A 14645-nucleotide genomic window follows, 5' to 3' on the forward strand; every position below is an offset into this window, starting at 1 on the left:
CTTTCAAAAATGACGGTTTGCCTCACACTAAACTTAGTAATATTATATATAAATTCCATTGTCAGTGTAATGCTGTCTATGTTGGGCAAACCAACATTAACTTGGAAACAAGAATTGGACAACATGTACCTTCAGGTTTTTGTAATAAAAATAAAATTATTCTCAACCCTACCCAAAATAATTAAGATTCTGTAATTGAACAACATTTATTGGATAATCCAGAATGGGGGTTAGCATACAAGGATGACTTCTTTTCAATTCTATTTCGAAGCTGATCGAGTAGTCATCGAATTTGTCTCCGCTGCACGACCCAAGCCCTATCTCTGCAGGCAGAAGAGGTTCATTAATATGTTGGACTTCTTAGGTGATTTGTATAGCGAGATATTTATATTTATACATGTATATGTAAAAATTTTCTACTTCCTCTCTTATGTATATTTTCTATATAAGATATACAAATGCTCCCCCACTTTTTTTTCTCTCTCTATTTCCTGTATGTTTACATGCGGGATATATAATTTTTTACTTGTGTTATTTTACAATTTTTTTTTCACCCCTTTAATAACATTCATTATATATATATATATATATATATATATATATATATATATATATATATATATATATGTGTGTGTGTGTGTGTGTGTGTAATCCCTTTTTCCCCTCTCTCTTCTCCCCTTTCTTCCTTTTTATTTTATGGTAATTATATATATGTATTTCTCAGTTTCACCTTATTTTTAACTTCTTCCCCCTACTTTCTTTTTTAAAATCAAAAATGCCATTGTTTGCTTCTGATGAGGATGGCAAAAGGCATCTTGGGTTTAAAAGAATTCTCTTCTCCATCATATATACATATATAAATATCATACTCATATCAGTAACCATTTTCAAAAATACTTGTTAGTTTTATTTTTCTTAATTTTTAAGTAAGTGATGTAAAGTAAGCCTTACATTTAATAGCAACAATAATAAGCAACCAGAAGTTGTTATCTATTTGCTAATAATATAAATACATAAATCAAACAAAGAGGGAAAAAAAGAAAAGAGAAAAATAATGACCTTTCAATTTCTTTTCAAATTTCTTCTTTTTCATTTTATTTTGCTTTTCAGATTTCTGCTCTCTGGCCTCCTCAATTTGTTCTTCAGATTCCCAGATCATCATTGCTCGGTCAAAGACCTAAAATCAAAATGTGTTTCATTATTATTATTATTATTGTTCTTGTTGTTGTTGTTGTTCATTGTTAGGAAGTCTTATTAAAAGTGAGTTTTAGAGAGTCTTATTAAGAGAGATGTTGTGTTCTGTGTTCGTGTTATGAAGAGATTCATATATATAAAATGTTCATACTTAGAAGTGTATTAGAAGCTCTCAGAGTGAGGAGACAGTGTTGAGACAGTCTTAGTGTTCACATTGTAGATATGAGATGTAGAGACATTGTGTATGTGAAGACATTTTAAAACACAGGATATATAAGACATATAATGACAATTTCATTTACCTTTTGGTAGAATTATGACACAAAGACAATGTTTATAAAAACACATAGCGCATTTATTTCCAGTGACCGGTCGGTGGTTTTCTTAGTCAGGAATTCAAAGTTTTACATTCTATGTTTCAAAGGTAACCATCTCGCTTCCAGACGTTCGACTGTCCATCTCTGGACTCCAGACTGTCGTCTGTCGTCCTCAGACTCTCTCGCTTAACTCTCAAGTTTCTAACTATATCGAGAACTTCCCATTTTCCATGACATCATACACATGTTAAAACATGGGTCTTCTTTCACGTGTTCTGGAAATGCGTGTCCAAAACTTTTTCCTTTGTTTACAAAAGGAATTTTAACCTATATTTCCAGTAACCTATATTTCCAATATGTTATAAACATGTTTATTAAATTATCCTATAGTTGCATTCTTCAATTCAATTTCATAACAGAATTGACAAATGCACATCCCTTTTCTTAAAACTATTTTATCTCTAAGCTAAACAATGGTTTGTTTTTACATTCCATTTTCTAATTCTCTCTCGTAATCTATTTCTAAACCTAAATTACGAGGTTCGAATTTCGTCTATTCTATTTCATTTTCATTTTAACTAAATCTCTCTATTTTTATACTTACATGAAAAGGGGACAGCCCTTATTTCTACCTTGAATGCGATATCAGTGTGTTAAATGGAAAAAAATGTAGAATCCTACTGATCTGAGTTGAAATTTACTTGCCTTATTTAGCATGTGCCAGAAATTGTTAGGGTAGAGATATTATTATTCTGATGAAGAATCTAGATACAGAAGTGGCTTAGGAAAGTGACGAATCATGGAAACGAGAAGAGAGGGTTCTAGACCTACAGCAGATGGGCTAACAGTTATATCTCATAGGATTAGCAAATCTCTAGAAGGGCAATTGCTCTTGACATATCAAAGGCTTTTGATAGGGTATGGCATAAAGGTCTACTCCGCAAAATTTCCAGCTACGGTATAGCTGGAAATGTTTTCTCAATTATCAAATCATTTCTCTCTCAGTAGTGGCTGATGGGCAGAAATCAGCAGCTCAAGTATTAATGCTAGAGTCCCTCAGGGGGCCATCTTGGGCCCAACTCTCTTCCTGTTCTACATTAATGATCTCCCAAATCACATCCTAAGATCATTTGTAGTCATTTATGCCGATAACACTATGATCTATGGCAAGACTTCCAAGTCCATAAACGACCAAGTTCTCTCTGATTCTCTCTCCTCTAATCTTGATCACAGGGTGCAATAGGGAACGAGGTGGCCGGTTAATTTTAATGCATATAAAACCAAGTTTCTATCTTTACATCATCAACGCTCTGATCCCTGTCTGGCATCAATTGAAATGAATGGCTCTCGTCTTGGGGAGGCTCCATGTTTTGACAAGCTTCTGGGTCTGACCTTTACCCCTGATCTGAGATGGAACATTTACATCAAATCTGTTGCCAAGGTTGCTGGAAAATGATGGGATCGTTCTACTGCCCAGTAGAGATCTCACTGCTGATGCAATTCTCTACCTATCTAAGAGCCAAGTACGTCCAAGGATGGAGTACTGTTGCCATATCTGGGCAGAAGCAGCTTATCCTGCCTTGACAGACTTTAAAATAGATTTTGTAGTCGGATGGGGGATGCCCTTTTTTCTTCCCTGCAACCTCTTTCTCACAGAAGAGACATTGTTAGCCTGTCTGTGCTTTATCCTTATTTTTATGGCAAGTGCTCATCTTAGTTTCAATCTATTGTCCCTCATAGCCTAACTTTCATGAAAAATACTTGTGCTGTAACCACTATCAATAATTTCTCCCACTCTTTATTTGTGCCTAAACCTAAACATAGATTCCATAAACAAAGTTTCTTTCTTAGAACTGCATGCTTATGGAACTTTGTTTCATTTTCCTGCTTTTCAACTGGCCACAATATAGTAATCTTCAAGTCCAATGTGCACAAGTTCCAAGAGCCATCTTCTTAAGTAATCCAATTTACCAAATTTCCACTATTAATGATTACTACAGCATTTTCCTATTAACTAATGTACACTCATTAACCCATATCCTTGAGTGGGCTCCAGGCCCTTGATAAGTGGGTACTGCTTTGTAAAAAAAAAAAAAAAATCAAGTAAGAAAAAAAAATGTGTTCTTTCTTTTGGCAAGGTAAGAAAATTAGAAATAATTAAAGGAAAAAAACATGGGATTGAAGACAATTGTGGAGCAGGTGGAGAAAAAGAATAAATGATACACAAAATATTATTTATAATATTTTGCTTATTTTGGAATTATATACAACCAAAGTAGAAACACAATAAAACTAATATAATTAATACATGCAGGTTACTCCACACAAGAATATGATTGGCTAGTGTAAGTCATAAATATAGACAGATTTAACAGCTATGAGATGTTAAAAATATGCTAAAAGCCTAACATATTACCAGCTAAAACTATGAACAACCGTTCATTAAAACAACTTACCAGATTGTATTACTCGATTACTGTAGCCAACACCACTCAGCTACTTGAAACAAATATAACCATTTCCAGATCATATGAAAACCAATGATATATCCTACACTCAATCTATGCATAAGTATAGCTGCATTTTTTATATGACCATACAAACATGAGCAATATCAGATTAGGAACATACAAGATAAATGAGAGTAGTATTCATAAACGGTCAAGAAATCAACAAGAAACAAAATATAATACAAAAATACTTTTTACTGAATTGCATAGTTGTAAAGTTCTGAAACAGATTTGTGACTTCAGCAATATATGTTGTTTAATGAGTAACAATCCAAGATGGCTACTTTCAGTTCTTTCTTTTCATTCCTATGGCTTATAGAACCCATTAATCGTAAATATTTTTGAAAATTAAAATAACTGTCACTAAATGCATTTACATTTAATTTTCAGAGGCTATGTTTTTGATCAAGTTGGTCACTGCTTGTTTCTTTGTGTACAGCCTGGTGTTTAAATCGCATCATTAAATTTGGTCATAGTTTCAGTTAAAATTGACTTAATTTTGACATGTCATGAAAAAGGCAATAATTTTTGTTTCATTCATCATAGAGAGTCACTACTTGGTTCATCTAATATATAAAAAGCAAAACGTGTGTCTTGCAAAAATTTTCGACACCTGATGGATCCTCACAAGATCGGTATCATTTTGAAGCTCGATCCTTTGGACAGCAAATATCGAAAAATCGGCCCGAAACATTCATTCCTTCACTCTCAACTGAGCAGTTTTGTACAAGGAGGGATCGTTTTTATCGTCAAAATTTTCACAAGTCATCATCTCCATTGGATTGATTGACTATGCTTAATTTCAATGTTCCTGACTTCTTCTTGCGCCAGGATGCATTGGCCAAGGCGTTACATATTTTTCCTCCTCTTTCACGTTACAGGTTCAAACCTTTTTTTTCGTCTTAACAACACTTCTCTGCACCCAACTGCCTACTGTTGTTTTAATTCCCCCCACTACTACGACTTTTTTAACCCTCCCCCGCCGGATTCCTTATTACACCACCTACAATGCCAGGTACCCCCACTAGTATCTTATATGATCTTGAGCTTTTATCTTGAAGTTAAAAGTTCAGTCACAGTTGAATTTTTGATGGAATTTCCATTCTTGAATTTCCTAAATTTGATGTGTGCATCTAATGCTGTTTGATAAACAACCATCCTGCAGAATTTTAGCCTGATGAGATAGTTTTCCAGTTATAAACGTTTGCTTGGGAATACTTCATATAGTATGGAAAAGTTAGATGTTGGCCCATCTTTATTTTGACAAGTGAAAATATGCAGTCTCATGCCTGACTTAGATTCTTCTTGTTGCCCGGGTGTTTGAAGGTGTGTGTGTGTTGGGGGGGGGGTAGATGAAAACATATGATAAAATAAAAAAAATAAAAAAGTTTTGGTAGGTAGGTAGGATCGAACCAGAAGCCTTGAGATGAAGGTGGAAAATAAAGTGTGATAAAAATCTGACATGTTACCCATTCGACCAGTAAGGGAGAGTAACAGAGAAACATTTGAATTTAGGATTAAAAACTTTAACTTAATGAGGTCAAATAGAAATCCCACAGTTAACTTTTACTGCGAGGCAGTTTTTTGGGGTTTGTTTACTCAACTTTGGTTGGTTTTGTTTCCCAAGATGTTTGGGGGGGGGGACCAGCTCCCCATAAAAAGAGGATTGTCCAAATTGAATAGCAATTATCTGCTATAAGAGGTTTCCCCCCGCATTGATCAAAGCTTTATTGCTTTCTGGACGTTCCCGGCACGAGGGCCGGGTAAGTTTGCCTTTGCTTCAGATTAGTTTCCCTTTTATACAAAATAGCCGAACACACACGAGGGGAGCCGAAATAGCAAGAATTTTGTAAAAGTCGATGTAAATAAATCTAGACGTGATACGCGTTCGCAAATCCTAAACATTACGATCTAGACAGTATGTAAACAGTTCTAAGAAATAGTAACCCCCCCCCCGAGAACCCTTCCCAAAAAAAGTCTTTGCCGGAGATACAAAAAATGTGCACACACATTTTGCCTTTTGTATATATATATATATATATATATAGATGAAAACTGTTGTTGAAGTAAGAGGAATAGTTTTGACTCCACATCTTGGAGTGCGTAACAACTAATTATCATTTCGATCCTCTTTCCATGAAGGCACATTTGATAAAAATCACAAATGGCATCAGATAAACAAAAATCTAAAATATGTTATATTTTAGTCCGTCAATATGGCTGTGCTTTAAATAGTTCACTAAAATCAGACTTGAGATATGAAAGTTAATCATAAAAAAAATTATGTGAAAAATTAATATGATAATATAAAATATTTGTTATGATATAATTGTGATCAGGATGTTGGCAATAAAAAGTATAACTGCTAACATTCACATCAGTAGTTAGATTGAAACATTTTTTCTTCAAATTTTTATACAATCCATGTAAAAAACATTCCGTATGAGAAATAAATAAAAATAAGTTTGGAAACTTATTCTATTTTACTTTAAAATTTGCTTATATTCAACTAGTGTTTAACTGTCACAATCAATAATGACGTTTCTGTCTTTCAAAATATTTTCTGCCTAACACTTCCTCGTGTTTATTCCGTGGCTTCTCTTTTTCTTCATCGTGTTTTCAAGTCAGCATTAATTTTCTTTTAGAATTTTATTTAATAAGAGTGTGTGTAGTTAACTTTCTTTTCAATGTTCATATATAGAAGTAAAATTATAGAAACATAGTAAAGAATGGATGTGGATCGATCAAAGTTTCAACATTTTTCATGTCTCGTCAGGATTCTGATCGAATCTCTAATCCAAAGACATCTCTACACTCATAGGGATCATTTTTTAAGAAATATTAGTTTTAATTCAGGTTAACTACATACCGGAACTTAATTACTCAAAAAAAAAAAAAAATATATATATATATATATATATATATATATATATATATATATATATATATATATATTGGAAGCAAGTCATTATTCAAGCACTTCTGATTGAACATGACAGAGTTATTCTTTTTTCCGATTTTTCTGGATATCTTTTTGATTCGCCGAACGGTCTTTTTTTATTTCAGTCCGCATGTTGTATAAAATGGTGCCCAAAAGTTAGTGTTCAGTCATATTCTACTCAAGTAGGAAAGTGGAATTTGAAAAGCCAACACCTTACAGGAAGAGCACTCTGGCCAGCAAAACATGCCTGGGCAGTCCCATCGATATTCCTCAATAGAAGCACCTCAGACGATGTGCAATAAACCCCTTCTCAAAGGGTAAGAAAAGAAAAATTAGAGAGTGGACCTCCTAGAACTGCACAGGCACATACTTCAGCTGACAAAGAATAAGCTATCTCAATAACTCTGGTGGATTTGGGGGTAAGCGAAATTCTCTTTAAGCAGGAAGTATCACAATCTATCACAATTGGTACTTTTGCAGAATCTGGACTGTGCTGAAATAATAACATTATTATTTAGAACCCTATTATTAACACAAAGGAGGAAGGGTGTTTTGTAACTATTCTGTACATAACAGTTTTATATAGAAAAGATGCTGAAAAAATTGAATTTAACCCGAAAATCCTATTTAGAAAATAATACAGTCTTGCATTCTGCACGAGTACCATTTTTTTTTTTTTTTTTAATAAATGTTTATACATCTTACATAGAATAGACAATTCATGTAATGTTTTGAATTATTTTGATTCAGTTGTCGACATTGATTTCCAATGAGATTTTTGGAGTCATTTGTCTGACTATTAAGAATTGAACCTCAGTTATCCAGCTAATTGACAAACACTTATGCCAAATAGGTTGACATGAATAGACAGAAAGTTAAATTTGTATAAATTGGCATGGTTTGACATTTTTGATTGACTACATTCTGTTGTTAGCATTGGTTTTACTAATTCTCTTTTGAATTAAGTACTCCCAGGAGTGATTGCATAAAAGTTTCCACCCATAATATAAATCTCACCCGTCTGTTTAAATGTATGTATGTCTGCCTAAAACTTAACAGAGGCAACAGATTTTCACAAGATCGATATCGTTTTGAAGCTCAACCCTTCGGATGACAAATATCGAAAAATTGGCTTAAAGCATTAATTCTTTCACTCTCAACTGGGCACTTTTGTATGGGGGGGTTCGCTTTTTTGGCCGATATTTTCGAAAGTCATCCCCTCTTTACGATTTACTAGCCTTAATTTAAACATTCATCACTTCTGGTTTGGCGATGGCCGCAACAGCAAAAACATCACTTCTGTTTTCATTTTCTTTTCCTCCTTTGTGGTACGAGTTCGAGCCTGCTTGCCTACTACCGCTTCTTTTTTTTGTTTTTACTCTACACACACCTCCAGACACCCAGGCAATGCCGGGCACCCAGGCTAGTCATCAATAAGTTAAAGTAATTCTATGGAAACAATGACAATCAAACTTAACACATACATTTATTTCGCATTATTATACATTTCTATCTAGATGAAGCACATTCTAGATTCAAACAGATCTGGGAATTTATAATAACTTAGGGGTGATTCTACATTTCTGAAAGCTCCCAAATTGGAGCATCACCTGAACATGTCAGTTTGCATCGATTTCCCCCATTGAATCATAACAAAAGAAATATTTTCAATTTTTCAACAACCTTCTCAGACACCTGCAACCCATTACCATTTAAGATGTTATTAACAAGAAAAAAATATCGTTAAAAAAAGAAAAAAAAAATGGTTCAAGTGTTGTAAAAGGCAGACTTACCGCAGGCAATAATAAATAGGAGAACGAATTGAAAGTGTTTCGAGGACAGATAATTTAATTCTGTGTTAACGAATAAATTTCTACACATGAAACAAAACAAAAACAAAAAAAAAGTATCTATTTTTTCCTTCTGGAATTTTGAGATGCTATTTTTAGAAAATATTTGTAGATGGCAAGAACGAAGGAGAAAAAAAAAGTTGGAAAAAATCAATTATTGGTTGTCAACTGCAGAAATTTTACAAAGTTTGAAGAATAAAAACTGTGTAACCGTCAAGAAAAACAGGATCTGCTTCTTTTTAGCCCAGCTGCCCATACTACTAATGCTACTATTACTGTCATGACTACAAGTATTAAAAAAATAAGTGTTGACAAAAACCTGATGCTCACACAAAGATGGAAACCTGAAACATGTTCACATGAGCGAATCCAGAATGGTCGACTAGGGATTTAAATCCGCGGCCCCAAAATCAACAGGGATTAGAGTATTCCTGTAATGATCTGCTTCCTGTAGATTGCAGTGGGATGTTGGTTTTATGCAGTTCTAGGTCAACTAGAATAGTTTATTGCTACTCACTAGAGGCGCCCTTATTGGGGAATACCGACGGGGCTGCCCAGGCACTTTTTGCAAGTTACAGTGCCTCTTCTCAATCCCACTTTCTGACCCTGGAGACACAGTTCTTGCAGTGAGAGAGAACTACATACGTTAAGAATGATCATTTATATTCTGTGTAACGTCGGTTTTCAGCACTGGAGTAGGTTGATCTAAACGTTCATTGACGTAACTAAATGATTAAAAAGAAGAAGTATCCATGCTTTGTTAGAAAATGACCAAAGCAACCAAATAGAAACTGGTATTAGAGTTTTACAAGATAAATATACAAAAGTAAATATCAAGAAAAATAAAGGGATATCTTGTAATCTTATTCAATGTCATGTTTATATTTTTTTTTACTTCAGGCTCAGATGAAATAGTTATGTGCCATACAAGGGATATTTGGTTTGGTTCAGTTCTTTTGTTTTATGGCATATCAATACTTTTCAGGGTTATAATGATGTTGAATCCAGTAATTTTGGCAGAAGGTGTTAAGCTTCAAGTTGTTTATATTTTCAAATATTTATTCATTATGTTTGGTATGTTTTTTTTGTTTTACAGTATATCAACACATTTCGGTTTCCTATTTACTTGCCGCCCCATGAGAGCAAAGTTAGACACCAAGGTTGATTTTTTTATGTAAGGGAGGAGGAATAAAAATAAAAAATGTCTCAGTCGTAAAGGATTTCTCCTTCACTAACCGAGAACAAAAAATTGAAGTGTAGCATCAGAACAGATATTACACTTTGATCTTGGCCCGAAAGCTAATCTTTAAATATTTATTTGTGATGTTTGCTTTGATTTTTTTTGTTTTACAGCATATCACAATTTTTCGGTTGTTTAATATTGAATGCAGTAATTTTAGAAAATAGTTTTTACGCGTCAAGATGTTTTTATTTTCCAAAATTTATTCTTGATGTTTGATTTTGTTATTTTGTTTTTTAGAAGAAAACTGTTGTGTTTGTTTGTGTCTTTGCAGAACATGATTGAGTTTTGAAAAAAAAAGGAAAGAAAAGGAAAGACGATAACATCAATGTTTGGTGCATATTCGGTCAGGAACCCAATATTTTGAGATGGTCTCATCTGGTAAAACCATAATGTTCTTCATCTACATAGAAATGTATAATAATGTGTAATAAATGGAGGTATTAAGTTTGATTGTCATTGTTTCCATAGAATAACTTTCACTTATTGATGATGGCAACTTTTATGCAATCCCTCCTGGGAGTACTTGATTCAAAAGAGAATTAGTGAAACCAATGCTAACAACAGAATGTAGTCGATCAAAAAATGTCAAACCATACCAATTTATACAAATTTACCGTCCGTCTATTCATGTCAACCTATTTGGCATAACGGTTAGTGTTTCTTAATTAACTGGATAACTGCGGTTCAATTTTTAATAGTCAGACAAATGACTCCAAAAATCTTATTGGAAATCAGTGCCAACCACTGAATCAAATTAATCCAAAACACATTACATGAATTGTCTATTCTATGTAAGATGTATAAAAATGGATTAACAAAAAAAAAAAAGAAAAAAGTACTCTTGAAGAATGTAGACCGTATTATATTCTAAATAGAATTTTCAAGTTAAATTCAATTGTTACAGCATCTTTTCTATATTAAATTGTTAAGTACAGAATAGTTCCAAAACACTATTCCCTCTTTGTGTTAACAATGGGTTTCTAAATAATGAGGTTATTATTTCAGCATAGTCCAGATTCTGCCTAAGTCATACAAGGGAAAACATTTAGTAGTGCTCACAAATGTATTCAAAGAAGCAATTCAACTGATTTTAATTGTGAACAAATTCTATCAACAAGGTTCCTTTAAACACAAAATGTAAAATCGACACAGATAAAATATATTAAATCCTACATAGAATTTACATAAATAACGCTTAATGTTTTATGGTATATTAGCCTGGGTGCCGGGTGTTTGGATGTGTGTTTTAAGCAAAAAAAAAAAAAAAAAAAAAGGTCTTAGTAGGCAGGCTCGAATTCGTACCACGAAGGAGGAAAATAACATGAAAAAAAAAACGCTGACGTCTTTGCCATTGCATCCATTGCCTAACTGGAAGTGGCGAATGTTTAAATTAAGACTTGTCAATGGAAAAGAGAGAATGACTTTCGAAAATATCAGCGAAAAAAGTGACCCCTCCTTGTAGAAAAGTGGCCAGTTGAGGGTGAAAGATATAGTATTTTTAGCCAATTTTTCGATATTTGTCGTCCAGGGGGTCAAGCTTTAAAACAATACTGATCTCCTAAGTTTTAGGCAGACATATAAACATACATTTAAACAGACACGTGAGATTTATATTATAGAAGATTAACCCTTTCCAGGTTATTTGAGGCTGAATGTAGTAATTTTGGAAAGAAAAAATGCTTCAATTTTTTATATATTCAAATATTTATTCATAATGTTTGATTTGATTATTTTATAGAGGAAAGTTGTTTTTGTTTTTGATTTGGCACAACATGATTGAGTTTTGCCAAGGGAAAGATATGAACAATAACATAAATGTTTGGTGCATGTTAGGTCAGGAAGCAGACATCTCAGACAGCTTTATCTGGTAGCATCAGGAATTAAAATGAATTTTATTCTATTACTCTTAATAGCATTCCGCATCAATCGACCAGATAAAATGTACATTTAGTAGGAAGAAAAATATTGATGTAAAAAAAAAAATTGAGAAAAAGACTGACTTTACTTTATGTATTAGATGTTATTACAGCAAGATTTTTTATTTGCAAATAAATTCACTCATAAAATGTATAGCTGAACTTCCATCAAAAAACTAGCTTTGGAGCCACTGAATATTTTTATGTCTCTATTTTTTTAAAACTGATCTTTGATATCGTTATAAAAACAAAGAAATAAGAGATGATAATGCTATTTATAATTAGATTCAATTATTCACATCAAATGGACTGCATCATGCGGAATTCTTGTCTTTTTTTTTTTTTCTCAAAATGCTTCTTTCTTACTAGTGTCCTCTGTTCACAGTGCCAGCTAGATGAAGAAACCTGAGCTAAGACCTGGTTGATGGCTTTTGGTTACCATGCAAACAACTAGACCCATTATGAACACAATTGATCGTGTGTTCGGCAGATTCCTTGTGACACCCATAGCAAGCATATAACAATTTGCTCAAGATGATTTGCGACAACTGGTGTTTCATATTATTTGGCCTACTCTTCTTGTGTTATTCTCACAACGTTTAGGTTAATGGAACCCCCAAACTTTTATAGGTGTATCTTGTAAAAATTGGGAATCTTTCTGTAAAATTTGTGAATCTTTCAGCAAAGACCCATAATGTAACAGTTAAAGTGCTTGGCAAAATTCAGTTGTAAGGTATAAGATACAATCATTAGTGCAAATAATACTCAAATACAACAGCAAATTACTTAGGATGTCTATCAAGTCATTGTTCACAGAATAAAAGCATGCTATACCCAGGGATTAAATTAAAGGCTCCATTTGAAATTCAATGCAGATTTGTCACAGTATTTTTTTTTTCGAATTATATAAAATCAGTTTAAAACCTTTTTTTTATTAAGTAAGATTTTCACGGATTTTTCGAGTGAAAATAATCTCAATAATTTTTTTTTCCTTTTACTATAAGAATTAAAATAATTTTTTTCCTAAAATATTTACTGAAATCAGGAATAAAATAATGTAAAATAAAAAACAAAATCGCAAAAAAATCATACTTAAATTCACCAAAATAATTTTCGATTTTTGCTAAACAAGTCAGCCATTTACATCTTTTAATAAAAAAAAAATTATTTCATTACTCTTAGAAATTTAAATACATTTTGTTGAATATAAAGTAATTTCTGTCTTTAAAACTCTTAGAAAACTGAGATAAATGGTTAAAATAATTTTACAGAAATTAAAACACAATTACTTTATAAATTCCATATGGTATGTTCCAGTTATACACAAAAAATTTAGGAGATAAAAACACCATTAGTTTATAAACCTTATTTGATAAATTCCAATAATAAACACAAAATTATAGACAATAAAACAGCAGTACTTAATAAATTTCATATGATTAATTAATTCTAATAATACACTCCAAATTATATGGATTAAAATAATTATTTATAAAGCTTTTATGAATTCCAATGATAAACACCAAATTACAGAGATTCAAACATAATTATTTTATAAACCATATATGATAAATTTGAATAATAAACACAATTACTTTATGAATTTCATATAAGATATGCTAATAATACACTCTAAATTAAAGAGATTGAAATACCATTACGAAATTATAAAGATTAAAACATCATCTACATATATAAAAGGCAAAATGTGTGTGACCATTTTGTGTATGTCTCGCAAAGGCTTTTTCCGCACACGGTCCCAGGTGGGGGGGGGGTACAATCACTTAGAACTGTTTATATACCCCCTAGATAATAATATCTAGGATTTGGGAACGCGTGTAGCATCTAGATTTACTTGTAGCGACTTTTACAAAATTATTGCTATGTTGGCTTCTCACGTGTTGATTCAGCTTTTTTGTATAAAATGCGAAACTAATTCAAAATCTAACAAGCTGTTCTCGGCATCGCGCCGGGAACGTCCACAAGCAATCAGCTTTGATCAATTTGTGGCTAAACTCCTTATATCAAACAATTGCTAATCCCCTTTCATTTGGGGAGCCAGTCCCCCCCTACCATCATCTTGAGGAAGCGAAAACTGCCCCGCATTGAAACAAAGTAAACAAACCCCAAAAAGCTGTCCTGCATTAAATACAATACTGCTACATTATCTCGTAACGCTCCCCCGATGATCTCATTTAGCGTCTATCAGTCAATCAAACCTCTTTCACTCGCTTTATAAGCCTTATTTTAACACTCTAATCAATTCGTCTTACTCCAGGCCAAGACGGTTAAGTGGTTGGCGTTTGTTTCACCTCCGCGACAAGGCTTCCGGGTTCAATCCCACCTCTCGACCAAAACTATTTTTTTTTTCTTTTACAGCTTTAAACACTCGGGCAATGTTATATTTTTTTTTGTTTACTTCACTTATTCTTTCGTTTACCTCCCCCCTCCTATACACACAGCGTTTTTTTTTTCGCTGTTTTTTTTTTTGGTTTTTCCGATTTTTTTAACATCGTTTCAGGGTTATTACTTACCCCCCCCTCCATATACACACCTACAAACACCCGGGCAACGGCGGATAACCCCCGTTAGTCTTCTATATATATAAAAGGCAAAATGTGTGATCATTTCGCCGACACTCCAGGGGGGGGTACTATCGCTTAGAATTGTTTAT

The 14645-nt window shown here is 33.0% G+C and overlaps 1 protein-coding gene across 1 annotated transcript in view; it reads right to left on the reverse strand.

Moving 5' to 3' along the window:
• Positions 1-14645, reverse strand: part of LOC145269582 (DNA repair protein complementing XP-A cells homolog) — a 73965-nt gene that overhangs the window by 2690 nt on the left and 56630 nt on the right. Inside the window, exon 6 of the mRNA XM_080125330.1 lies at positions 1060-1177. Within this exon, the coding sequence (XP_079981456.1) occupies positions 1060-1177 (118 nt within the window). The remainder of the gene's footprint in view (positions 1-1059; positions 1178-14645) is intronic.

This window comes from Euprymna scolopes, chromosome 4 (genome assembly GCF_053919585.1).
Source record: "Euprymna scolopes isolate OS-2025 chromosome 4, ASM5391958v1, whole genome shotgun sequence".
In the NCBI taxonomy this organism is placed as follows: domain Eukaryota; kingdom Metazoa; phylum Mollusca; class Cephalopoda; order Sepiida; family Sepiolidae; genus Euprymna; species Euprymna scolopes.